Raw genomic sequence first — 26,687 nt, forward strand, 5'->3', positions numbered from 1 at the left:
TAAGTGATAAATCCTACCTTGAACCCTATCAGTTTGCGTATGGTGTTGAGTTGCTTAACTATAGAAGAGCAACAAGAAAAATCCCAAAACAGATGTCGATTGATGGAAAAAAATCCTTTTGTAAGGCTTGAATAAGAACTGATATGAAGAATATTTGATTGTTTCTTTTTGAGCAAAGATAAATTACTTAAGAAATAGATAGACATTTGTACTTACTATAAAATTCAAGAGAAAACCAGAGTATCAGTTGTGTCTGGTACAGAATATATCCTGGAAGGTGTCTGTTAAAACAAAACAAAAAAACCCCAATCACAACATGAATGAGAAATAAAACTATTTGCCACAGGTAATTTATTTAGGTAGTTTACTTGATGTAAAATTTGTTTAGTCTAAGACACACAGAGGTTACTTGCTACAAGATTTCCCAACCCAAAGAAAAAGTGGAAGCAGAGGCTCCTCCAATATCAGCAAGGTCCAGCAGCGTTTCTGTGCTTTTTGCAGGAGAGTCTGAGCTCATGAACACTATCAGGTAGAACCTAGCTGTGTGCAAGATCAGTTGATAATCTCATAAGGTGCTTTTGCAGGTGGTTTTAGATGCTCAGTGGGATATTTGGTTAAGGCCCTTCCTGGCTGGTTTACCATCCTCCATGAATGATCTGGCACTGTATTGGTATGTTCTGGCCCAAATCACTGTTTGGATGGATATACTTCCTATCAGTCTAAAGGGTAAGATACAGAATAACTACTGAGGTTCTTGTGAAATACTTCCTTTCATCAGGAATATGTAAAAGGTGTGAAAACATTTTTCTAGAACAAAAGTATTTGAATCATCTCTACTTGACATTTATTAGTTTCTGACAAAAACTCTAACCAGATATATTAATACGAAAAAGAGGTGAGGTTTTCATTTCAATTATCTGTTGCAATGTAAAACTTTGTAAATTTGATGTGGTGGCTCTTGTGCAAGCCAGTATGTAAAGATAAATCCTAAACATCCTGCCACATTCTTCCCGTTTGTAAATCCCTCTTTAGGGCTGCCTCACAAGTCAATCATGTGTTGGTTACAGTCTTTGGTAATCTCAAACAGTGCAGTCTGAGCTCAGCCAGCCTCAGCTCTCCTGCCAGCCCGGGCAGTACTACCTTACTTACTTATCTCTTGTCTCCTACTTCCAAGTTATGTTATATCTTCAGCTGGGTATAACCATCTTTCAGACTATAGATGTACAAACAACACTGTAACAACAGTATGAACATTTCCTAAGTTTTTGTATCGTGTATAGGTGAACTTGAGGAAGTACTGGTTGTCAGCTACTATGAAGCTATGCTCAAATTGGGAAACTCTTCTCAGCAAAGCTGTTAGTGAAATAAAAATGACTAATAATAAAAGCAAACTTACTCAAGGAATATAACATATAAACCAAATCAACTGAAATTTAGTTAGGACCAGCTGATAGTTGAAAGCTGTAACTTCAAATTGATACCTTGGCTTTGAGAGGCAAACTCTTTTCACTGCAAAGCAGTGTTGTTATTGTGTTCCATATATGTTAGAGAGTCACTCGACTCTGTTAAACTTGAGGTCAGCAGTGACAAGGTTGAGTGCCTGTGGACCAGAGTCAGGGGGAAGTCCAACAAGGCTGACATCCTCGTGGGTGTCTGTTACAGACCACCCAACCAGGACGATGAAGGAGATGAATTATTCTACAAGCAGCTGGCAGATGTCTCAAAATCGACGGCCCTTGTTCTTGTGGGTGACTTTAACCTGCCAGATATCTGCTGGGAGCTCAATACTGCACAGAAGAGGCAGTCTAGGAAGTTCCTAGAGTGTATAGAGGACAATTTCCTTCATCAGCTGGTAAATGAGCCCACCAGGGGCAAGACCCCGCTAGACCTACTGTTTACAAACAGAGAAGGGCTGGTGGGAGATGTGGTGGTTGGAGGCCGCCTGGGGCATAGCGACCATGAAATAATAGAATTTTCAATACTCAGAGATGCAGGGAGAACCATTAACAAAACCTCTACGCTGGACTTCCGGAGGGCAGATTTTTGCCTATTCAGAAGTCTAGTTCAGAGCATACCCTGGGAAACAATGCTTAAAAACAAGGGGGCCCAGGAGGGTTGGACATGCTTCAAGCAGGTGGTTTTGAGTGCACAGGAACAGGCTATACCAGTGTGCCGAAAGGCTAGCCGGCGGGGAAGACAACCGGCTTGGCTAAACAGGGAGATTTTGAATGAAATCAGAAATAAAAAGAGACTTTACCGACTGTGGAAAAAAGGGCTGGCTACTTATGAAGAATTTATGGAAATAGCTAGATCATGCAGAAAAAAGATCAGGGAAACAAAAGTGCAATTTGAAGTTAACTTGGCCAATTCTGTCAGGGATAATAAAAAGTCCTTCTTCAAATATGTTAATAACAAAAGGAGGGGCAAGGAAAACCTCCATTCTCTGTTGGACTATGAAGGAAATATAGTTAACAAAGATGAGGAGAAAGCTGAGGTACTTAATACCTACTTTGCCTCAGTTTTTACCAGTAATACAGGTGGCCCTCAGGACAACTCATCTCTGGAGGTGGTTGGCAGAGATAGGAAGCCAAATAGGCCCCTTGTATTCCAGGAGGACATAGTTGGTGATTTACTGAGCCATCTGGATCCTCACAAGTCTATGGGACCAGATGGGATCCATCCTAGGGTGATGAGGGAGCTAGCAGAAGAACTTGCCAAGCCGCTCTCCATCATCTTCCAACAGTCCTGGCTCACTGGGGAGGTCCCATATGATTGGAAATTGGCCAACGTTACCCCAGTCCACAAAAAGGGCTGCAGAGCTGACCCTGGCAACTACAGGCCTGTCAGCCTGACCTCGGTGCCTGGCAGGGTTATGGAGCAGATCATCCTGAATGGAATCACACAGCACCTTCAGGATGGACAAGCGATCAGACCCAGCCAGCATGGGTTTAGGAGGGGCAGGTCCTGTCTGACCAACCTGATCTCCTTCTATGATCAGGTGACTCACCTGGTGGATGAGGGGAAAGCTGTGGATGTGGTCTATCTGGACTTCAGCAAGGCCTTTGACACTGTCTCCCATAATATACTCTTGCAAAAGCTGGTAGCCCATGGCTTGGACAAGTGTACTCTACGCTGGGTTAAGAACTGGCTGGAGGGCCGGGCCCAGAGAGTGCTGGTGAATGGGGCTGCATCCAGCTGGCGGCCAGTCACTAGTGGTGTTCCCCAGGGGTCAGTGTTGGGTCCAGTCCTGTTTAACATCTTTATTGATGATTTAGACGAGGGGATTGAGACCATCATCAGCAAATTTGCTGATGACACCAAGTTGGGAGGGAGTGTCGACCTGCTGGAAGGCAGGAGGGCTCTGCAGAGGGATCTGGATAGACTGGAAAAATGGGCTGATTCCAATGGGATGAAGTTCAATAAGGCCAAATGCCGGGTGCTGCACTTTGGTCACAACAACCCCCTGCAGCGCTACAGGCTGGGCGCAGAGTGGCTGGAGAGCAGTCAGACAGAAAGGGACCTGGGGGTGCTAATTGACAGGAAGCTCAACATGAGCCAACAGTGTGCCCAGGTGGCCAAGAAGGCCAACGGTATCCTGTCCTGTATCAAAAACAGCGTGGTCAGCAGAACAAGGGAAGTGATCCTTCCCCTGTACTCTGCATTGGTGAGGCCACACCTGGAGTATTGTGTTCAGTTCTGGGCCCCGCAGTTCAGGAAAGACATTGAAGTGCTGGAGCGGGTCCAGAGAAGAGCAACACGACTGGTGAAGGGACTTGAACATAAGACCTATGAGGAGAGGCTGAGGGAGCTGGGGTTGTTTAGTCTAGAGAAGAGGAGGCTTAGAGGTGACCTCATCACTCTCTATAACTACCTGAAGGGAAGTTATAGCCAGGTGGGGATTGGTCTCTTCTCCCAGGCAGTTAGCAATAGGACAAGGGGGCATGGGCTTAAACTCTACCAGGGGAAATTTAGGCTGGATATTAGGAAGAAATTCTTTACAGAGAGAGTGATCAGGCATTGGAATGGCCTGCCCAGGGAGGTAGTGGACTCGCCGTCCCTGGAGGTTTTTAAACTGAGATTGGACATGGCACTTAGTGCCATGATCTAGTAAACGGACTGGAGTTGGACCAAGGGTTGGACTCGATGATCTCTGAGGTCTCTTCCAACCCAGTCGATTCTGTGATTCTGTGATATTGTAAAAGATGCATTTCCCTGGAAGTGCCAAAATTGGGTCCAACAAGCATTTCCCCCTGTTTTTAAAAAAATTAGGAAATTGTAACACAATATAGACCATGAAGAACTGTAGCAGGTATTGCTTGCCAGCACATAAACTTTGTAACGTGAAAGTCCCAGAGGCAAGACATTTTTATACTCTTTATTCTTCTTTATCCATGAATAGCTATGGCTTACGGGAGAGCACTGTGACAAAGTCCCTAAGCACCCAGGTTTCAGTCTGTGTGAAAACTCTCACCTCTTGCTGTAGCAATGCCCTAGGAAAGAGTACAGAGCTGCAGTGTGCAGCAGTGTTACACAAGGACAGCCCTTCTGACTCTTGGTGAACACTTCACCATTCTGTAACTGCTAAACTCTGAAACCTTAAACTCTTTCAGAAAAGAGTGATGGCCTTTGCCACTCTTGTAAATACTCATACAACATTAATAAATGAAATAATGAGATAAGAAAAAAACAACACTTTTCTGCAGCAAAGCTCAGTGCAAGAAGGGAAGGCATTTTCATTTTAAAGCAGAAGTTGTTTCACTCACACATTCTAACACACACCAAGTTTGCAAGTGGGCAGACCACTGCTGCTTGCAGGGACAGAAATCTGGAAATGAGTAGTGTATGTAAGCACCAGAAAGAAGAGCAGTAGAATAGCTGTAAGTATGAAGAGTTTACCTAGACAGTAGATAATGAAGATCCCTGAGTATCTCTCTGGAGCTTGTCTGGAACACCCAGATCATGAAAACAAAGCTCAGCATAAATCAAGGGACAGCATAAACTAAAGCAAAGGAGAGAAGATATGAGAAAGATAATGATCAGTTCTGAATCAATAAGGCATTCAACTCTGGAGACAATAATTGGTGAGGAAATTCTGATGGTCACAGAAGTGTTAGAGACTGGAGAGACAGAAGAATGGAGTTGCTCTTGGCTTCTAAACTGCACAAGAGGCACATTCAAGGACGAGCACATTGTAGTCAGCACCTCCACCTCTCTGGAGACCTGCTGAGGGCTCACAGCAAGCTTCCCTGCCCTGCCTGCCCCTGCAAGCAGCAGTAGTCTGCCCACTTGTGAACTTGGTGTGTGTTAGAATGTGTGAGTGAAACGACTTCTGCTTTAAAATGAAAATGCCTTCCCTTCTTTGTAAGTTCTTGCACTGAGCTTTGCTGCAGATGTTGTGGGTTTTTTTTTCTTTTTTCTTTTATCTTTTTTTTTTTTTAATTTTTTATTTTAATTTTTCTTAACATCAGTTGTTAGTTAATAATAGAGAAATAATAATTGTTATCAAGCTTCTGGCAGTGGTAGTGTTTGGCTTCAGTTCTATAAGTGATTCCCTGTCTTGCCTGCTGTTTTACCTCCAAGCACTGTGACAATTGGCTAGCACAGGACTGGGAAGAAAATATATTACTGGGGTTGATCATCCCATCCTTATATATCAGCAAAGACTTCACTATGCTGTGGTATGTCATCTGTTCTGATGTACATGTGGATCTTGACTACATAATCAAGACATTCAAAAAGATGCTGAAATCACCTCTGTATCCTTTTTGCTGCTTTCTGTATCCTGACCCATCCCCATACCTTTTCAAAGACCCTCGTATATCTGCCTGCATTCTTACCCCATGTGGTGAGTATAAAGATAGTTATAAGCATCCCTCTTCTCTCTTTGTTGCTAGATAGGCCAAAAGACCTGACCATGAGGCCTGCTAGGAAGTTAATATTAGACTAGTAATAGATGTCTAGCAGTAATTGACTTTCAATTGTAGAACAAAACCTATCCCAGAATTGAAAAATCAGCCATGGAACGTTGGTTGATTATCTAGTGTTTATTGCCAAATTTTGCAGATGTGCTTAACTTAAAGTAAACTTTGCTCATTATAATAGCATTTTAATACAAACCCACACCTTCTTGTTGAAGGGTACCAACCTCCAGGAGCAGATGCCCTACTCACTGAGTATGTGTAGTAAGAATAGAGTTATATAATTTGTATTCAAACGTCATAACAGATCAGTCCTACAGGACTGCCCTGAGGGCATGTATATACTGATAGGATGTTGCATAAATGATTGAGACTTTTGTATTGCTGGTAACCTAACTTAGTCTAACATCCAGACTTGTACAACTACATAATAAGATCAGTATCTCACCTCTGTCTTCAGAATTTGGCTTGTTTGCATGCACACCAAGTAAAGACATCTGTTTTAGGGACAACTGCACCTGCATTTTTGTATGTTATCTCACGTACACCACTCTGATCCACCAGGATGGACTAGTAAGTGTATTAAAAATGCTGCCTGTAAGAGCTTCACTCTGTGAGGCCATTAAGAAGGAAAAAGCTGTCCCAGAGGGCACAGAAGACAATTTTCAATAAATGTTCAGTATGTTTCTGTGGATTTTAGCACAGTATGGCAATGCTGTAATGTACAGGAGGATGCAGAGCCTAATGCATAGTGTAAGAAGCATGATAGAAAAGGGAAGAAAGATGGTTTCTGTACACAGCCTTTTGGGAGCACCAAAAATCAAACACAAAGCTTTTTCTCTGTTTCAGATGCCAATAAAAAGATGAGCTCTGTATGTTTTCAGAATTGATTCAGACTATTGATAGTCCATGAAAAGCAGGTAAGATCCCTAAGGAACTAATGCAATGGTAAGTAGCACTTGAGAATTTTGATATGCTGTTCTGCAGCCAACCAGCTCATTGTCAAAATTGCTATCACATTAAGATTAAAGGACTTCTAAGCAAAGAACCATGCTAGCTACAATTCAAGTCAGTTATACAGTGAAATAAAAAAGAACAAAGAAAATGTGGAGGATGCCAATATTTGGCACTCTCAGGCTACTTTGGTAATCTCAGACTAGGCCAATATAAAACAGAAGTTTCACCAGATAAAATGTGTCATCCCAGCTCTGCATCCAACACCTGAAAACTGTAACAGAGTCAGCAGCATTGCGAGGCTGCTTCTTGTTGCTTCACTGGTTTAAGCAGGTGTGTGCAGAGTTCGGGTTCACCTTGCAGCAGCACAAGTATAATCTACACAGAAGTAAAATGAACAGACAGTTTAATGTGAAGCAGTGAATATCGATGATGTGATATGAGGACTGAATAGCAATTGTTATGTGTGTGTACATGCGTATATGCAGTCATATATTTTCAGATACCTGTAACTTTTGCAGTCCTTAGACTTAGCCGAAATAGGAAGCTCTTCACTTATCCCTATAAAATGTATCCACTTTGATGGTCCTGGATAGAGTGATGCTATGACCGAATTAGAGGTATTTCAAAATACATACATTGTATTTTAAGAACACTTGTATACATTGTATTTTTAAACCCCTTCCAAATACTGATACTTAGTATCCTCAAGAGTGTTTTTTTTTTTTTTAAACACATAAGTAATAATATTCAAGAGTTACTATTTATTAACTGTTTAACTAAAAATACAGTTTGAAGTTCCCACCAATTCACCACAGTGTTCCAGTATAGATGCAAAACTCCACTATCACAGTATGTAGCACAGCCGCAGTCACTCATGTGGCCCAGAAATGCAAAGCAGAGCTTTCCTGAGGCCTTCCATGAGACTCCTCCAGTGTTTGTAATTGCAAACGGGATGATATTGTATTTTTTCCCCTCCTTTAGATATGTTTCCATAACTATTTCATTTATCCGTCAGTCCTATGGATGTCTTTACTTATAATTCTGATTTGGGTTTTGGAGTTGCTAATTTCTTTTGCTTTGTAAATACCAGAGGTTTATCTGACTGGAGACTGACACACACACATGCTAATGGGTCTGTCACTTAATTGTAGAAGACTTTGCTAGTTTAAATGCAGGAATCAAATAAAAAGCTGGCTGGTGGTGTTCATAAGAAGGTGACTAAACAGAAAAACCAAGAGGGCAACATAACAAGGAAAAAAAAGTAGTCCTATAGGCTATGACACTTCGTTTAATGCTATAGTAACAATTCCAAAACAGGCAGTTGCCTGAATAATAAAATAGATTCTATCAATGGATTTACACAATTTCATGAAAAAATGCTGGAGAATTTTGAACAAGGTTGTGTTTGGTGAGGAGGGAAATGGAAGAAGAGCTAAGAGATTAAAATCCACAGATTTAAAGAAAAAAAACTTGCTGCCATTGGTGTTTGGAAAAAGTTATATATATATATATAAAGACATATATACATGTATATCTGTCTTCTGAAAACATAGCATTTTTTTTCTTTTATATTTGCACATGCATTTAGTACAATTTCTAGGGGATGAGAAAGGGGTGCCAAAGGGAAAGAGCTAGGTAAATTTCTTACCCTAAAAATGTGTGAACCATTATAATTGATAAATAAAAGAGATGCATAGGGGTGGAGAGTTTGCTACTGAAAGTGTTTTTTTTTTTTTTTAATTTTATTTTTGTTTCTATGTTTGTTTTGTTTTGATTTTTTTCCATTTTGCAAATAAATTAAATAAAATTATGTGAGTGAAGAGATTTTATAATGACACTAGTTCTTGGAATATGAAGACTAAATGCAAATTAAACCAGAAGCAATACCAAAACAAAGTCCCTGAAAACTTCAGTAAATTCTAATTTTCACAATTGTTTAAGACCTAATTGTATTTATGTCAATATTTCTTTATTAAATGGAAAAAAATATTTTTATTATTGCCATACACCTCAGAAATCTGTGAAAAATCAATGCTGTTAAAAAAAACAACCAACCAACCAACCAACCAACCAAAAAAACACCAGGTACCCCAAAACACTTAAAAAAAAAGAATTATGTTTAATCTCACTATAAATTAGTTTATTATTATGTTTCAGGGAGTAAGGTTTATTAATTAGAGCAAGTCTGCCTTAAGCCAGGGAAGTTAGTAGTAATAGTGTATGTGTCTGTGTTTTGTTGCGAACTCTTAAAAATACATCTAACATTTATATTCGAATTAGCACATGTTTAGCAAAGAGATATCTCAAGATTAGTGTGAGACTACTGGAATATTCTTTCATTTCCATTAAGGTGCTGAGCAAGAACTTGTCACTTGCTTCCTGGCAGGAAGCATTCCCTGAACATGACCTTTCGACTTGTGCTGCTTCCTTATGATTTGTTCTCTGACAAGAATTCTTTAGGCTCTCAACTTTTCCCGCAATGGCTAAAAACATGCTTGATAAGTAACGATGTGAGAGATATGAATGTGTTTGCGTGTCTGTGAGTATGAGGCAACACAAGAAAAAAAGCAAAAAATCAAAAAAGAACACATTTTCATTCACACGAAGGAAAAAGTACGTTACATTTTAAAAAAGGAAACAAACAAACAAACACACACAAAACCAGACAACCTCTTCCCCTCTTGTTATCATGGGGCTTGAGAGTTTCCTTACCCTAGCCTTTGAAGCAACACATAGAAGGATTTAGTAACAGAAAGAAGCTGCAGGCCGAAGAGGACAAGACTGGGATGGATTATCTAAATATAGGTGAGGAAGGCTTCTATGCAGGCAAAAACTGATAAATGAAAAATTAAAAAGCAACACACGAATCGTCCAAAGCCTAACCGGAGCTGGGCTGGGCAGGCAGGAGGGGGGGACGAGCAGCGGGGCGGGGCGGTGGGGCCGAGAGCGGCTCCGGATTGGTCGGATTTTGCCGCAGACCCTCGGGCAGTAGGGAGGGTCGGGCCCAGCCCGGCGCCTGGGGCATCGCTGCCCGAAACCGTGGCCAGGGCTCTCCAGCCCCGCTCCTGCCACCGGCGGACACCAAAGCTGCCTTAAGAACAATCACCCGCACAAGGAGGCCGGGTGGGGGGGGGCAAGTACGGGGCGGACGAGACAGGAAGGAAGCAAAACGACTCGCAGGCTGACAGCGGGCAGGGGCAACGCGCGGGGCGGCAGCTCAGCTCCGCTGCCCAGAGGCAGGGACCGGCGGACGCGTCCCGGGGGCCCGTAGCGGCGAAAGCGCCTTGGCCGCTGTCTCGCCGGAAACCCGGGAGGAGCCGCGCGGGGGCCGCCCGAGGACCGTGGGCAGGGGAAAGGGCGGAGACTGCGTCCCAGGCTCCGCCTCCCGCCGCCCACCTCCTGCCGCAGTCCTCAACCAGGTCGGCTCCCGCGAAATATACCGCGGCTCCGCGGCACTAGCAGCGTGTGGTGTGGGGTTACGGAGAGCGGAGTCATGTCTGGCAGAGGCAAGGGCGGGAAGGGGCTCGGCAAAGGCGGCGCCAAGCGCCACCGCAAAGTGCTGCGCGACAACATCCAGGGCATCACCAAGCCGGCCATCCGCCGCCTGGCTCGGCGCGGCGGCGTCAAGCGCATCTCGGGGCTCATCTACGAGGAGACTCGCGGAGTGCTGAAGGTGTTCCTGGAGAACGTGATCCGCGACGCTGTCACCTACACCGAGCACGCCAAGAGGAAGACCGTGACAGCCATGGACGTGGTCTACGCCCTCAAGCGCCAGGGCCGCACTCTCTATGGCTTCGGCGGTTAAACTCAAATCGCAAACATTGTATTGTTAAAACACAAAGGCTCTTTTCAGAGCCACCCACAAAATTCACAACGAGAGCTGTGCATGATTGAATTATTGAAATTAAATCTTGAGTACTGTCTAATATAATAGTTTGAAGTTACATAGCTAATAACTTAAAGGTGCTACATGAAAAAATGTTGCTGAACGGCCTTAAAGTACTAAAAGATGGAGTATTGTGATCAGATGTTTTATGTGCTTTCATTAGTGAGTATAAGCTCAGTACAGTTTAAATTATGTAGGTAGACAGCTCTTCTACACTGGTGACAGAACCGGCATCACCCTATCTGCGAAGCACAATGATTGTGTAGATGCAGCGACGATGACGGTTACAGGAAGTGCCTGTAATTACGTTATTATCGCTTACTCCAATAGGAACGAAGCGATTACGATCCTCTAATTTGCATAACGCCCTTATAAATGGACGGGAGGCAGGCGTCATTTTCGATGTTGTTGAGGTACCGTGGTATCTTCGATAGAAACGTTTGAAGATGCCTGAGCCGGCAAAGTCTGCTCCAGCCCCCAAGAAGGGCTCCAAGAAGGCTGTCACCAAGACACAGAAGAAGGGCGACAAGAAGCGCAAGAGAGCGCGGAAGGAGAGCTACTCCATCTACGTGTACAAGGTGCTGAAGCAAGTACACCCCGACACGGGCATCTCGTCCAAGGCCATGGGCATCATGAACTCGTTCGTCAACGACATCTTCGAGCGCATCGCCGGCGAGGCCTCGCGCCTGGCGCACTACAACAAGCGCTCCACCATCACGTCGCGGGAGATCCAGACGGCCGTGCGGCTGCTGCTGCCCGGCGAGCTGGCCAAGCACGCCGTGTCCGAGGGCACCAAGGCTGTCACCAAGTACACCAGCTCCAAGTAAAACGGCTTTTAAGTCTATCCCAAACGGCTCTTTTCAGAGCCTCCACCCTTTCCTAAAAAGAGCTGCAATTACGAAAAAAAAAAAAAAGTCCTTACAGATTTATTAATTGAACCTAGGATAGTAAATGTATAAACTGCTAAAAATACAGAAATTATCTTAAGGTACCAACTTTCCTGTTGTATTTTGCAGTAGCTTTTTCTAAGGCAATTTTAAATGTTGTATTAAGCACAGTATTCAAGACTTGGATTTTAAGAATTCAGTAATGCACAGCTCTCGTTGTGAATTTTGTGGGTGGCTCTGAAAAGAGCCTTTGTGTTTTAACAATACAATGTTTGCGATTTGAGTTTAACCGCCGAAGCCATAGAGAGTGCGGCCCTGGCGCTTGAGGGCGTAGACCACGTCCATGGCTGTCACGGTCTTCCTCTTGGCGTGCTCGGTGTAGGTGACAGCGTCGCGGATCACGTTCTCCAGGAACACCTTCAGCACTCCGCGAGTCTCCTCGTAGATGAGCCCCGAGATGCGCTTGACGCCGCCGCGCCGAGCCAGGCGGCGGATGGCCGGCTTGGTGATGCCCTGGATGTTGTCGCGCAGCACTTTGCGGTGGCGCTTGGCGCCGCCTTTGCCGAGCCCCTTCCCGCCCTTGCCTCTGCCAGACATGACTCCGCTCTCCGTAACCCCACACCACACGCTGCTAGTGCCGCGGAGCCGCGGTATATTTCGCGGGAGCCGACCTGGTTGAGGACTGCGGCAGGAGGTGGGCGGCGGGAGGCGGAGCCTGGGACGCAGTCTCCGCCCTTTCCCCTGCCCACGGTCCTCGGGCGGCCCCCGCGCGGCTCCTCCCGGGTTTCCGGCGAGACAGCGACCAAGGCGCTTTCGCCGCTACGGGCCCCCGGGACGCGTCCGCCGGTCCCTGCCTCTGGGCAGCGGAGCTGAGCTGACGCCCCGCGCGTTGCCCCTGCCCGCTGTCAGCCTGCGAGTCGTTTTGCTTCCTTCCTGTCTCGTCCGCCCCGTACTTGCCCCCCCCACTCGGCCTCCTTGTGCGGGTGATTGTTCTTAAGGCAGCTTTGGTGTCCGCCGGTGGCAGGAGCGGGGCTGGAGAGCCCTGGCCACGGTTTCGGGCAGCGATGCCCCAGGCGCCGGGCTGGGCCTGACCCTCCCTACTGCCCGAGGGTCTGCGGCAAAATCCGACCAATCCGGAGCCGCTCTCGGCCCCACCGCCCCGCCCCGCTGCTCGTCCCCGCTTCCGTTCTTGGGGGTCCCCGGAGGAACGTTTCCTGGGCAGCGCTGTCTTTGTTCGCTTTGGCTATAGCGGCTCCGCGTTTTCTTTGTCTACCCGGATGCTGTAGTCCCTACAGTTGGCCCTTGCATCTCTGGGAGCCGGTCCGCGACCATCCAGCGCTTTTGTGTTTGCACCGAGCGACCTGCAGGTCGGTGGGAGAGTGAGCAGGAAGCGAGGCCCTAAGCGGTATGGAAAATGGTCGGTGATGGGCTCCGGGGGAAATACATAAATCTGAGTCTCCGGGGAAGGCCACTTGGAGCAGCTGCTTGGGAGCGCAGGAAGGATCGTCCACCCTTCTTTTCAGCCACCCCTAGCCCCGAGCGCTTTCCCACGGGCAGCGCTGGCCTCACGGAGCCGAGTTCGCTCCCAGGACCAGCCGTTCTCTGAAACATGGAATTGTTCAATGATGTGCACCTGGATGCAACAAACGAGAGAAAATATTAACCACATTACAGACAAATGTCTGTATGATGTCGCAAAAATGAACAGTAACTTTTTTTGTTTGTTTAAATAAGCGATCCAGAAATTTTGCTGCGTATTGCAGTATTTGCTAACAAACCTCCTATAAATTCTGCTGACAGTATGTTGGACTGTATTTGTAAAGTGAATGAATAAATACTGAAAGAGTTATGAGGCTATATTTTTAAGTTAATTGTGTTAAGCTTTTAAAACATTACTTACACACTCAGAAGTGACATGGCTGTGATACTTGCCAATATTATTTGTATTTTATGTACTTCAGACATTTCTACCTTTTAAAAATAAATTATATCCTTTTATATCTGTACAGTTGTTGATGTAATTTCATGTCTGAACATAAACCACAGAATTTAGGAAACACCTCTAGAATATTTCTTGGCAGAATATATTGCCTAAATTCAGGCAAAGACACGATTGAGATATTTGTGTTTTAAGTCGTAGTTGTCTAAAAAAAGTACACATCTTTTGTATTACTATAATTATCCCTGTGAATTCCACTTGCATTTGAAGTGTTATTTTAAACACATTAAAGTGAAAGGATTGCCACTCAAGTATATATGACATGAGCAGGTAAAACCAGCTTTAATTTAGATTATCTTCACTTTTTGACTGAACAGAATGGACTAAAACTGTTTATAGACTAACTAGAGGACATCTCAGGCTGGTGCCTAACATTACCATTTGGCTCCACAAAGTCTACTTTGTATTTTATACCTAAAGATCTATTTCTAGATATGTTTCCTGAGGCAGCTATAAACAATCTTCTGAATACTAAAGGAAACCTAAAGTGTTTCTCTTAGTGACGTAGTCAGTTGTCTCATGGACCAGAAAGTGTTCTTAGAAGAAATAATTAAAGTGAAAAGAAAATTTTGCTGGTGAGTATAATCCCTAATGAAGTTGCTTTTACTGTGGATTGGAGACAATGATTATTAATTGGATCAAAATTTAGGATCCAGTCCCCAGGTTCTAGAAACCACATTTTGCTCATGAGTATGGACACACAGCACCAGGAGTAAAATGAGAAAGAAAACCTTTTCTAAACTCTGCTCCATCAAAAAGTCCCTGTAGCTTTTCAAGTGTGCTTTAATTAGGACTGACTCTCTATTTCCTCATTAAACTGTAATGAGGAAATTGCATTTGTTTGTTGCAGTAAGGCAACATCTCACCATGACTACACAAGACACAATTAGTAACAAAATACTCATATCAGTGTATTACATCCAACTGGAAAGTTGTTTTTAATTTTTTGAGAGATTATATTGCAATTTAAATACATATCTTTATCAGCTACAACTGTAAAAATAATAACAATACAAACTAAAATAGTGTAAGTTCTTTTTAATATAGTACATTATTTTTTACACTGACAACAAAATAAAGGTCAAAAGGCATAGAAAAGCCTTTAATCTGCTTTTATCTATGCAATTCTATGACTTTTTATATGTAGACTCACATTATTGAGTTATCCCTAAACATAACATTTGCAGGAGCTTGGTTGGAGTTCTGGGGTTTTTTGCATCACAAGTTCTTTAGATTGCAAAGGTGTATTAGAATGCAGTGATAAAGCCAAGGCTCCATATGGTGTGGATTTCCTCTTTACTAGTGTTTGTTGTATATGTAAATGACAGAAAGATTTGCTTTGCTTCATCCAGTGGAAAGTTACTAGTCTTTAATACCGGTAGATTTGCCAGCATTATTATCATATAATCCATATGACTTAAAAGACATTTATATTTGAGGGCTCATCAATGTGATGGCAGCACAAGTTTCACAACTGGTATAATCACTAGTGACTAAGAGCAAAAATAAGGAATACTAGAAGTGGACTTAAATATCACAGGAGGTGAATCTCCAGTTATTGAGGTGAGTATAGCAGTGAGTGAAATAAGAGGTGTTTGGAATGAAATGTTGAAGAAAGCAATGAATTTCTGTTCATATTACAAGAAGAATTTGAAGAGCCATGCTGGACTTACCTCCGCATTTAAAGAAGGGCAGGTCTCTCTCTTGTGGTACCAACTCCAATTTCCACATAAAGGAGTTGGTTCACAGAGAAATCGCTCTGCTGGACACAGATGCCCCCACTCCTAGACACCAATACCTCCACTTCTATGGGCTTTCTTTGGAATTACGGTACTTTGATCTATATATACATGCTTGTGGCCCAGAAAGCCCATCCTATCATGGGCTGCATAAAAAGCAGCATGTTCTCCAGAGAAGTTTTGAATGCCCCACCCCTGGAAGCGTTCAAAGTCAGGGTGGGTGGGCCTTTGAGCAACCTGGTTTAGTGGAAGGTGTCCCTGTCCATGGCAGGGGGATTGCAACTAGATGATCTTTACCAGTCCCCTCCAACTCATATGGTTCTGTGTTGTGATCTTCTGATGCACACATACATAGGCATCTGTTCTGGTAAATGTGTCAAAACACAGCTCTTATACCATCAGAGTTCTTAAAGAAGTGTTAAGTGTCAGGAGATATGTAGCTGCAGGTAATGAGGATCAATAAAACAGCATAATGAAAACATCACAGGTCTAAATGTAGCCAGTAGAAAATCAGTCCCTTAGAAACAGATACTGTCACTATATCAGAATAACCAGGTGCTCCAGACAACTCTCTTCCTTTATGTTTGTCTCTACAAATGATCCCTGATATCCCACTTCGGCCATAAAACAGTCCTATCCAAAAAGTGCCTGTGCCACAGCTTAGAGTTTGTGCAGGAAGAAGAGGTGCAAAGTGTAGTAGTATATTACTACAGGTGGTACTTCTCTTCCTCCAGGCCTAGAGCATCCTTCCTTTTCCCCAGCAAATGGGGAGGACAGAGGTGCTGCAACAGTGGGAGCTATGACCTCAATGCAGTGAGCTCTAGATTATCAGGTAGAACTGGGAATATCCTAGAAATAGAAATCAGTAAAACAGCCTTTCTGCTAATTTGCAATACTTACTCTAAAGAGTTTTAACATTGTACGCTAGGGTGATATTTGTGCCATCAATGTAGAAAATTAATTCAGACAGCGTTGCTGTCTGTTAACTGATGTAACAAGAGGAATAACTATGCAATGAGGGAATTTAACAATTTGAAAAACCCACTTAAAATGGGAACATACCACTACTGCAAGGAGTTTGTTCTGAATGGAAATACGCTGCTGTTGCAGGTCTGACTAGTTAAAGATCTAGATCAAGATGAGCCATTTCCCCTAAAGCATTTCTAATTATATTTCCAAATAAAGTTAAGTCACAGGGAAGCTGTACATCTTTCAAAGAACAAAGGCCTACAATGGAAACCTTTCTTCATTCTTAGATGTAGTTATGTGGGTTTGGGTTGGTTTCCAATTTATTTTCATAATACAAAGCCCACTCCTTTCCCCACTCCTCCCCAGTCTTCTAGCTACCCAAGGCGTATTTCACACCATGAGTAGCCTGTGAAGTCACAAAAGTTGAGTAAATCCAAGATTGAAAACAAGTAGTTTACTGACCTTGTTACAATAAAAAACCAAAATCAATGAATTGTTACAAAGAAAAAGAAGTGTTCTTTCGTTAAGAAGAATGAGTTAGAAAGAAAATGTATCACTCCACTAAAATAGAAACCAAAAGATTTAGGACATCGCCACAGAACATGGTTTCAGCTACCCAACAGAGCTGCATGCAAGCAGCATTCCACACCGAAACACTTTTGCAAAAAAAAGCAACACAACTCTTTTCAGACTGTGTGGGTGGCTCTGAAAAGAGCCTTTGGGTTTTGTTACATTGTGAAAAACCTGAACAGCTTTACTCAGTAAGTTTATTTGCTTTTTGCCTTATGACTCTCAGTCTTCTTGGGCAGCAGCACGGCCTGGATGTTGGGCAGCACGCCGCCCTGCGCGATGGTCACCTTGCCCAGCAGCTTGTTGAGCTCCTCGTCGTTGCGGATGGCCAGCTGCAGGTGGCGGGGGATGATGCGCGTCTTCTTGTTGTCGCGGGCCGCGTTGCCCGCCAGCTCCAGGATCTCGGCCGTCAGGTACTCCAGCACGGCCGCCATGTAGACAGGTGCTCCAGCCCCAACCCGCTCCGCGTAGTTGCCCTTGCGCAGCAGCCGGTGGACACGGCCCACGGGGAACTGCAGCCCGGCCCGCGACGAGCGCGACTTGGCCTTGGCTCGGACTTTACCTCCCTGCTTCCCGCGGCCCGACATGCTTCAGTAGCTTAAAAAACTACAACCACACCGTACAGAACAAGGCCGAGAAAATCATACTGACGCAACGGCTCTTCCCGTTTTATGCCTTCCCTGGGCGGGATTAGCGATTGGTGATTGGCTGGAAACAGTCGTTGCTTGTACGACCAATGAGAAGACGGATCGTCTTTTGACCAATCAGAGATAAGGATACACCCCCCTTGAAGGAAAGTCCAATCGAATTGCACGAGTTAGAGGTTTAGTATTTGCATAACAGCTCTATAAATAGAGGGAGCTGCAGCCATTTTAGCTGTTTCTTTTTGTTTCGAGCAACTGAGGAAGAGTTGTTAAAATGCCTGAACCAGCCAAGTCCGCTCCCGCGCCCAAGAAGGGCTCCAAGAAGGCTGTCACCAAGACACAGAAGAAGGGCGACAAGAAGCGCAAGAAGAGCCGCAAGGAGAGCTACTCCATCTACGTGTACAAGGTGCTGAAGCAGGTGCACCCCGACACGGGCATCTCGTCCAAGGCCATGGGCATCATGAACTCGTTCGTCAACGACATCTTCGAGCGCATCGCCGGCGAGGCCTCGCGCCTGGCGCACTACAACAAGCGCTCCACCATCACGTCGCGGGAGATCCAGACGGCCGTGCGGCTGCTGCTGCCCGGCGAGCTGGCCAAGCACGCCGTGTCCGAGGGCACCAAGGCTGTCACCAAGTACACCAGCTCCAAGTAGAGCGTCCCGGATCGTCAGTTTTAACCCAAAGGCTCTTTTAAGAGCCACCCACATTCTCCTTGAAAGAGCTTTAACACGGTAGTGTATTAATTAATTTTTTAGGTACGCAATTGTACTTGTAAAATAGTGTTTGAAGTAAATCTGTTACGTTATTTACAATTTCTCAATTACTGTTTGTAGCTAAAATCCTTCATGAACGTTATGTAACTTCAGGGAAATAAGTGTTAACTCTTGCTTTATACGAGTTAACGTTAAAATAACAAATGTGAGCAGTATTGTTAAGCTTTGTCCAACAGAGACATGAAGCGTGACACTTTATACAAGTTCTAGTATCAATAAATTACCATAGCTTCTAACAAGTACCTTAAGCCCAAAAACATGAGGATGAGGGGAAAACAAATAAAAAACTTGTTCGCCTTTTATGTATTGTTGTCCCGATGTAGTCTGAGCTTTAAAAAGTTCTTTCCTGTGCGAGAAGACAAGAATCCGCCTTGTCGACCAGAAGACAAGGACAAGAAGCCCAGGAGAAGCGAGAACACGTAAGATCGGGCGGATGATCCGGGAGGACGCGCTGTCCGGGGACGCGCGGACGCGGGATCACCAGCCAACGCGGAGCCGGCGCGGGCATCGCTCCGTGGCGCGGCAGCAGCGCGGGCTTTTCGAAATTTTCTAATCGGCCAATAGGCGGCTGCGGTTCCTACCATCAGCCAATCGCAACCTGCTGCAGGCAGAGCTCGCGGAGCCCACGGTGCTGTTCGGGGCTGCGCGCCGCTCTGGCCGCTCCTACCGGGCGCAGAGGCCACAGGGGACAAGGCGACCTGCCCGCGGCGGCTCAGGACAGCTGACCGGAGAGCTCCTGCTGCTCGGGCTGCACCGCCACCAGGCCGGTAGGGTGCGGAAGAGGACCGCTGGTTGCTCTTACCCGCCTCCCGCGCCGGCAATCTGCTCAAAAAGCACGTCGGTGAAGTCACGCAGAAATTAAGACCTGCCCCACGACAGCACTTGCAAAAGGAAAGGTCATTGCCAAGGAAGCGGAGGAGCGGTGCTGGCAGTTCCCGGCTACAGTCACTAAGAAGTGTGGCAGCCCCACCCAGGCTGTTAGGAATCGCGATAGTTAAGAGCACCAAAAGAAACCTCCACACCCCCGAGCGATCCCCGCCCTCAGCAGCCCCTTTAACAGATACACCCTCTTGCGATCCTAAAAAAAAAGTCAGCGTTTAGAAAGCGTTTTCACAGGGAATGTAAACTTTATTTTCCCAAGTCCTAGCGAAACCACGGCCAAAAGTTTGGCGTCCCATCCACTCCACAGTCGAACACCCGACACGGATATTGGCGTGTTGTTAGCCCTGCTGCAGGCACGGAGCTCAGAAACTGAGTGTTACCAGCCCTTTCTCGGACAATAGTGGGTGGCTCTTAAAAGAGCCGTTGGGTTTAAGTATTTCCACTTTAACACTTCACTTCTTGGCCGCCGCCTTCTTCGCCTTGGCTGCTTTGGGCTTGGCTGCCTTGGGCTTGGCTGCTTTAGGCTTCACTGCCTTTGCCTTGGCCGGGCTTTTCGCTGCTGCCGCCGCCTTTTTGGGCTTGGCAGCCTTAGTCGCCTTCTTGGGGCTCTTAGCTGCTTTCTTGGCTGCCGCAGCCGCCGGCTTCTTGGCTTTCTTGGGGCTCTTCTTCACTGCCGCTGCCTTCTTGGGCTTCTTGGCTGCGCTGGCAGGCTTCTTTGCCGCTGGCTTCTTGGCCTTGGCCGCGGCTGCCCGCTTCTTGGGGGCTTTTTCCTTCACTTCTCCGGGCTTCTTGCTGAGCCGGAAGGAGCCAGAGGCGCCGGTGCCCTTGGTCTGCACCAGAGTGCCCTTGCTGACAAGGCTCTTGAGCCCCAGCTTGATGCGGCTGTTGTTCTTCTCCACATCGTAGCCGCCGGCGGCCAGCGCCTTCTTGAGCGCGGCGAGCGAGAGCCCCTTGCGCTCCTTGGAGGCGGACACGGCCTTGGTGATCAGCTCGGTGACGCTGGGGCCCGCGGGCTTGCGGGCTTTGGAGCCGCTCGCCGCTTTCTTCGGCTTCTTGGCGGCGGCTTTAGCGGCGGGGGCCGCGACAGCGGGAGCGGCGGCGGGAGCGGTCTCCGACATCGCTGCAGAGACTTCTTCCTAATCAAAAGAAAGTAATTGGGCTACAGTAACCCCGATGCCTGAATTTATAGCGAAGCGGTGATCTGTGATTGGTGCTTTGCAGAGCCCGCCTAACTGTTAGCCAGGAAGAGCTTTTCGTCCTCCGAGTCTGTGTTTCTTTGGAGTTATAAATTCATATTTTTTGTAAAAATCGTGCCACGAAATTACCCCAGTTTCTTCGGAAAGTGAAGAGAAGAGGGTAGACTTTCATTCGGGGGAGTTTCTTGCTGTTGGGACTGCAGATGGGAGAGAAAATATGTGTTTAACCCCGCGCTGTGATGCCAGAGACACCCCGGGAACGGCAAACTTTTGTTTTTCCTTCTAAATTAAAACAAAACCCGTAGATAAAAAGTCTTTCCCGTAATGCAGGCTTATTCTTTAGGGACTTTTCTCCATTTTAGGGTAGAAAACGAGGGGGCAGCTTCGGTATTTTTGTCTTAAATTGATTTCAAAGAGAAGGAAGTAACACAATTTCATGGCTGAGCTTTGAATATGGATAAAGATTCAACTACCTTAACCATATCTTTAACTATTAAGGATACAGTATTTCCACAGAATTTGGTGTTTTGGGAAAATAAGAGACCTTCAGAGGAATATATACACTCTTGAAAAGTGTCTGGAACTTGACAGGGCTCTGCATTTTTGTGCTGTTCTGTAAGTGAATAGCAAGATTTTATTTATTTTTTTTTTAATAGTTTCTGTTTACAAAATTTATCTGTCAGTGCCTAATTAACGCATCTAAATTCCGGATAAGGTGTTAGTTTAACTCTTTATCAGTTACAGTAATGTATACTATTATTCCTTAAGACTTACAGATGTCAGAAGCAGACTTTTAGGGGAAAAGCATCAAACAGGTACACTAGAATGCATCACATAGTGCTTAAACATTAATGGAACAAGCTGAAGCCTCTGTTCTCATCAAATAAATGAAATAATGTGGAAATTTGTCTTGTGTGATCAGAATACTTCAGTCTCAATATTGCCTAAAATATTTGGACATAGATTTTTTTTTCTTTTTAATAGGTTTTTGTAAAACCTGCCATTTTCTTATTTAAAGGACAATGAAACCACCAATTTAGGTTTTTATCCAAATCCTCAGAATATTGAAATAATCTTCAGACTATGCTCATAAATCAGAAGCAGCTTTATTTGTTATGATCCCACTTATTTGTTAAGTCTCATAATGTGACAACAGATATTAATTACATTTTTAAGGACTGCTATGAATTGTTTGGGATTTTTTTTATTAAATCAGAAGACAAAAGCCTTGATTGGCTTGTAATAAAAAAAAACCCAAACAACTAAAAAAAAAACAGCTTGGATTTTTTTTCTTGTTTGAAAAGAACAAATACGATTTTTTACCCCGTTGTACTTTGTAAAAGCTTGCCATGAAAAAAATCAATTGGCTATTTCAGCAAAGGAACATCTCTTATAGCACAGATGAATTTGACATTCTAAAGGAAAAGTAGTATAGTGCAGAAAGCCCTGGCATTGATTTTTATACTTCAAATGTGGAAGACACCATTAAATTATATTTAAAAGTGAATACTTTTAGTTGAAACGAGATAGATTGTAAAAAGACAAGGATCATTGAGATACATTAGTGTAACAAAAATGAATAAAATGAAATGTCACTTTTTAATATTCTCTTCGAGTTCTATTTTTATTGTGTTATTTCTGCATGTAGGCCAGCTGATAAATACTTTGGAGGAGAGGACAGGAAGGGAAAAGCATAGAAAGGGAAAAATGGGGCTTTTCAGTACTCTAGAGTAAAAAATCAGGCTGTAAGGTGTAGTGAAGTGGGCTGTGAAATTTGTCGCGCTTCTCTTGTGAACATGACATCTTGTCCACATAAGCAAGACGACCAAATGCACAGTAGCCATAGAGTTTGAAAGCTCAGACTGGTAACTCAAATGAACAGCAGGAATATTTTCCTGAGAGGTAAAAAGGGAGTTGCTTGTGGTGAGATGAAGGTGTTATACTTATTTTCCAGGTTAAGTGGATGGAACTGGACATAAAGCAGAATGAGACTGTAAGTGATACAAAGGCAGAGCTGGAAAGGGTTTTCATCTATCCAGGTCTGCTTAATCTAATACACATTCTCCTTGAAATAAGGACTGAAAGAAGCTTAATGTGCCTTAACCTCTGTAGCTGTGATGACTTGGTGATATATCTCTACAAATCTAGTTTATTACACCTGAAACTGGTCAGGATGCCAAGGGTAACTGGGAGTGGACAGTAATCACTGGTGCAAGAATGCAGTTGTAGGCCCAGGAGTGGGTGCTCTTCACTAGCTCCATCCGTTACATCCATGTATTTGGGCAAGTCTCCTTTCAAGCTTGCTCTTTGTAACCCTGATCTCTGTCCATCAGGAGAGGAGAGATTTCTTTCCCCTCCCCCATTAACAGGCTGCACATTACAGATAAAGACAGGAGCTAGAAAGATGGGAGAAGAGCTCTCAGATCTTTCTCCCTAAGTAGCAGCAGTAACTTGAACTTCATCCACAGCATATAGGGATTGCTGTCCCTACCCTGTGACAAGTTTTAAAGGCATGAGATGATCTCCATTTTTTTAAAGAAAGCAGATGAAGAACGTCATGACGTGAGGATTTCAAGAAGCAGCATTTACTACTTCCAGTTTTAGACCTGGTTGCTTCCATGTATATCTGCATGTCTTTTAAACAGTTCCTTCTTCCAAGTGCCAACTATTTTGAGTTGCACTTCTAAGTTCTTTACTTTTCCTCTAGTAGTCTGAGACACTCTGGCATTATGTATCAGCAACCTTTATTGTACCTATTCCTCAACCGTCAAACTGGCCTTATTCTGCACAAACCATTATTCCCAGTCTGCTTCTGAGAGGTCATATTTTTCCTGGTCTTATCAGCCACTTCCAAAAAAACCTGATATTTTTTAAAAGAAAGAGAGAGCTGTGAGAAATATATGAAGAGGTGTGAAAAGTGAAGGCTTTTCTTGAGTTATATCCCACCTGGTCCCAGCAACGACATTTTCTTCTTAATTGGATAAAATAAACTTGTCAACTGCTCTGAAAAAAAATCAGGTTTGTATGGCTGAAAACAACTGTTATAAGCAACACCGGACCAACATAAAAATTCTAAGTTTTTAGAGAGGCCAATCACAATTTACTGTAGAAATAACATTGATACTGCCTTGTGTGTTTTACAGGTAAGAGAAAAAGACAAAGCAAAGCAAGCATCGCACCGCATAACTTATCAAATCAGTGGTAGAGTGTGGAACAGTTTTTCATATTTTTTATTGACAGGCAACATTACCTGACAAAAACGTTTTGAGAGTGAGCTTGTAATAAAATTTTTTTGCAGTTTCCATATGAATAGACAAATATTTAAATGTGACTCCTTCTATACTAAATTTCAATCAAACAGCAAAGACTGAAAGCTATGCTGCTTTTCCTTTCAAAGCACCCTGTCTAAATACAGGCTCTGTTTATTTCACCCTCACAACCTCAAGCCAATTTCTTATACCTCCTTGAAAAGCATACCGTTACTTCTCCAAAACAGAACCTTATTTCTGGGCGTCATCACAAAACACACCTTGGCTTCCTTCCTTGCCTAGCAGTATAAGTGCTAGTGCCGACTACAGAAGATCCTACAAAATGCCAGCACATTTTGCAATGCAAGGATCTTTAAAAAAAATAATTCACATATAACAGAAGTTATTTCTAAAAGTGTATAGCAGACTTTTTTTTTTTTTTTTTTTAATCAAGACAGAAGTTCCACATGGAGTAGAAACAGATTAGACGTATAGAAGATTAGACATTCAGATTGCAGGAGGAGAACAATCCTGGTAAGCTGATTAACCCAATTTAGCTGAAAGCCTACACTGATTTAATTACAATTACTATTGTTAGTATGGTGAAGACATAGACAAATTATGAACTTCTAATTGAAGTATGCCATCTTCTTAGAAAGAATGATTTTTTAGTCATTTAGGTAGTCATTCTCAATATTAATAATAAAAGCACCACACGAAGATAAAAAAAACATTAGTCAAGTCTCTGGCGTGCTGCAACAATATTGACAATACTTATTCAGCAATTCAAAAGTTTATATAATAGGGGAGAGTCAAGATGTCAAAGGGCTGTCAGTAGTAAAGAAGCCTGTATCCTTTTAGATATACACAGGGTGTTTCAAAAAGATGGATCCGGTTTCAAAACTGTAGTGATTTAAAATTTGCTTCACCTTTTTCAAGCAGCCTGTACTTCAACTAACCTAACAAAATTATACTGACAGATATTTCAGTGTGAGGGCAATCACATTCCCTTAAAAAACATATATTGCCTTCTAACCTAATGCAATAAATCCTACCCCATGCTCATAGAAGGGTCAAATAGAGCAGGGAGACACTACAGCCTTTCTGGGCAGCTAGTTAAAAAACAAAAAAACAAACAAAAAACAAACAAACAAACAAAAACAAACCAAAAAAAAACAACCAAAAAACCCCCAAAAAACAAATCTTCCTGTTTTGGTTCATGCCCATTGCCTCCTGTCCTGGTCAGTATTGTGAAGACTCTGATTCTGTCTCCTTTATTCTTTCCCAACAAGTATCTGAACACACATGGACAAGACTCTTCTGAGCTTTCTCCCAAATGAACAGTTCAACAGTTCCAGCTCTCCCAGCCCCTCCTCATATAGAAGATGCTCCAGTGCCTTGGTCATCTTCGTGGATCTTTGCTGGTCTCACTCCAGTTATGTCCATATCTCTGTTGCGCTCAGGAGCCCAGAACTGGACACAGCACCCTGGGTGGATTTCACCAGTACTGATTGGGGAGAAACAATAATTTCTGTCAGTACTATTTTGAAAATAGTCTCTCTCCAGATTGATTTGTGAAACCCATGTACAGATTATCCTTGAGGGGCATTCCTGCCACTTTTAAAATTTTAGTAGTTACACAAAAATAGCTTCAAAAAACATTGTTACTTCTCACACAGGCCTTAGTTTCAAGGCATGTTGAGACCAGTCTGAGCTAGTCTGATTTGGCTCAGTGATCATGTATGTCCATGACTGCAGGACTTGTTAAGACTAGTCATAGTCTCAGGAAAACTGCCACTTAAAAAAATTCCCTACATTCTGGGGTGATCAAAAAGTGGGGAGAGGTGACTGTCCTGCCTTCCATAACTGCTAAATATTTGGTTACCAGCAAAAAAGAACAGTTGTGCATTTTAATGAATCATCCTCAAAATCTCCCTGTCTGTCCAAAAAATGACAGCCTAAAGCAATAAAATATTCCTTCCAGCTCCTGAAATACTTTGGATCACATGTCCTCTTGTAAACAAATTTAACTTCTCTCCACCCACCCCTGGGAGTGAGAATTATTGTTAGTAATAGTAGTATTACTACGCATAGCAATCCCAGTTATGAGCAGGCTTGTGTTCTACTTTTTTATGTAGACTAATTAATTTTTAAGTATAGTCTACAGGGCATAAATAGAAGTGCAAATAAATTCTGGAATTATGGAGAACAGTTTATATATTGAAAGATGCCTGATAAACTGGAGACACTGTGTTCAAAATGTATAAGATTAATCACCTAGAAATAAATATGTCCAGTTTTAAAATATTGGACAATAGTAGTTGACTAGCCCTTGACTAGATCTGGAACTTCAGGTTACACTTACAAGTTAACAGTGAATCAACGACAGTATGTTACCAGGTATTAGGAAAGGAACACAAAGACAACATCTACAACACAGATTAAGATCTTCCTCTGTAGTCAGGGATGGTATAGTCTTACTTGGAGTTTTAGGCCTAGCTTTTAAGTACTGAACTTAAGGTACTGAGATGTAAGCAGTAAGAGACTACATAGAAAAGAACAACAGCAATTATCAGAGAGGTCAAATAACTATTCCCTAATGGGAACGCACATAGTGTTGGAGTTCTCTGACTCAAATAGAAGGCTGAAAACCTGACGTTTCTTCTCATCTAAAGCATAAAGAGGAACGAATTAATTTTTCCTCAGTGTACATTGTAAGAAAAAAAAAGAACCGAATTTATTTGCTGCAGCAAGTTAGCAGTAAGGAAATGATTTCTGATATGGAATAGAGTGACACATTGGAGAATGTTACTTGGGAAGATAGTGGGATCTCCAAGAATTCACAAAATGGGACAGCTATCAGAAATTAAATGTGTTCAGTTGCCTGCTGATGATGGGTGTAAAGCAACAAAAACTGCTGATGTCTAGATACTGGTAATTATCACAGAACTATAGGTTAAAGGGAATCTCTGCAGATAGGGGAGGGGTGCAGGATGCAATCCATTTGGCATTTAGCA

The 26,687-nt window shown here is 43.5% G+C and overlaps 6 protein-coding genes across 6 annotated transcripts in view; 3 read left to right on the forward strand and 3 right to left on the reverse strand.

Moving 5' to 3' along the window:
* Positions 1 to 10,892, forward strand: part of LOC102093168 (uncharacterized) — a 31,167-nt gene extending 20,275 nt beyond the window's left edge. The window contains exon 5 of the mRNA XM_065052892.1: positions 10,147 to 10,892. Coding sequence (XP_064908964.1) covers positions 10,147 to 10,680 — 534 coding nt within the window. The 3' untranslated portion in view covers positions 10,681 to 10,892. The remainder of the gene's footprint in view (positions 1 to 10,146) is intronic.
* Positions 10,893 to 11,154: 262 nt separating this feature from the next.
* Positions 11,155 to 11,634, forward strand: LOC102093539 (histone H2B 7). Its single transcript, XM_005515060.3, has one exon. The coding sequence runs from the start codon at positions 11,208 to 11,210 to the stop codon at positions 11,586 to 11,588; it is 381 nt and encodes a 126-aa protein (XP_005515117.2). The 5' UTR covers positions 11,155 to 11,207; the 3' UTR covers positions 11,589 to 11,634.
* Positions 11,635 to 11,750: 116 nt separating this feature from the next.
* Positions 11,751 to 12,290, reverse strand: LOC102093716 (histone H4). Its single transcript, XM_005515061.3, has one exon. It carries the CDS (start codon positions 12,243 to 12,245, stop codon positions 11,934 to 11,936), a length of 312 nt encoding a protein of 103 aa, XP_005515118.1. The 5' UTR covers positions 12,246 to 12,290; the 3' UTR covers positions 11,751 to 11,933.
* Positions 12,291 to 16,789: 4,499 nt separating this feature from the next.
* Positions 16,790 to 17,580, reverse strand: LOC102093897 (histone H2A.J). Its single transcript, XM_005515062.3, has one exon. It carries the CDS (start codon positions 17,510 to 17,512, stop codon positions 17,123 to 17,125), a length of 390 nt encoding a protein of 129 aa, XP_005515119.1. The 5' UTR covers positions 17,513 to 17,580; the 3' UTR covers positions 16,790 to 17,122.
* Positions 17,581 to 17,796: 216 nt separating this feature from the next.
* LOC102094088 (histone H2B 1/2/3/4/6) lies at positions 17,797 to 18,646 on the forward strand. Its single transcript, XM_021282795.2, has one exon. It carries the CDS (start codon positions 17,844 to 17,846, stop codon positions 18,222 to 18,224), a length of 381 nt encoding a protein of 126 aa, XP_021138470.2. The 5' UTR covers positions 17,797 to 17,843; the 3' UTR covers positions 18,225 to 18,646.
* Positions 18,647 to 19,451: 805 nt separating this feature from the next.
* On the reverse strand, positions 19,452 to 20,382 carry LOC102097065 (histone H1.10). Its single transcript, XM_005515080.3, has one exon. It carries the CDS (start codon positions 20,342 to 20,344, stop codon positions 19,679 to 19,681), a length of 666 nt encoding a protein of 221 aa, XP_005515137.2. The 5' UTR covers positions 20,345 to 20,382; the 3' UTR covers positions 19,452 to 19,678.
* Positions 20,383 to 26,687: the final 6,305 nt, after the last annotated feature.

This window comes from Columba livia, chromosome 1 (genome assembly GCF_036013475.1).
Source record: "Columba livia isolate bColLiv1 breed racing homer chromosome 1, bColLiv1.pat.W.v2, whole genome shotgun sequence".
Classification (NCBI taxonomy): domain Eukaryota; kingdom Metazoa; phylum Chordata; class Aves; order Columbiformes; family Columbidae; genus Columba; species Columba livia.

Excerpts from the sequence above, each read along its gene's own strand:
- LOC102093539 (XM_005515060.3), top strand. The coding sequence starts at position 11,208 with ATGCCTGAGCCGGCAAAGTCTGCTCCAGCCCCCAAGAAGGGCTCCAAG.
- LOC102093716 (XM_005515061.3), bottom strand. The coding sequence starts at position 12,245 with ATGTCTGGCAGAGGCAAGGGCGGGAAGGGGCTCGGCAAAGGCGGCGCC.
- LOC102093897 (XM_005515062.3), bottom strand. The coding sequence starts at position 17,512 with ATGTCGGGCCGCGGGAAGCAGGGAGGTAAAGTCCGAGCCAAGGCCAAG.
- LOC102094088 (XM_021282795.2), top strand. The coding sequence starts at position 17,844 with ATGCCTGAACCAGCCAAGTCCGCTCCCGCGCCCAAGAAGGGCTCCAAG.
- LOC102097065 (XM_005515080.3), bottom strand. The coding sequence starts at position 20,344 with ATGTCGGAGACCGCTCCCGCCGCCGCTCCCGCTGTCGCGGCCCCCGCC.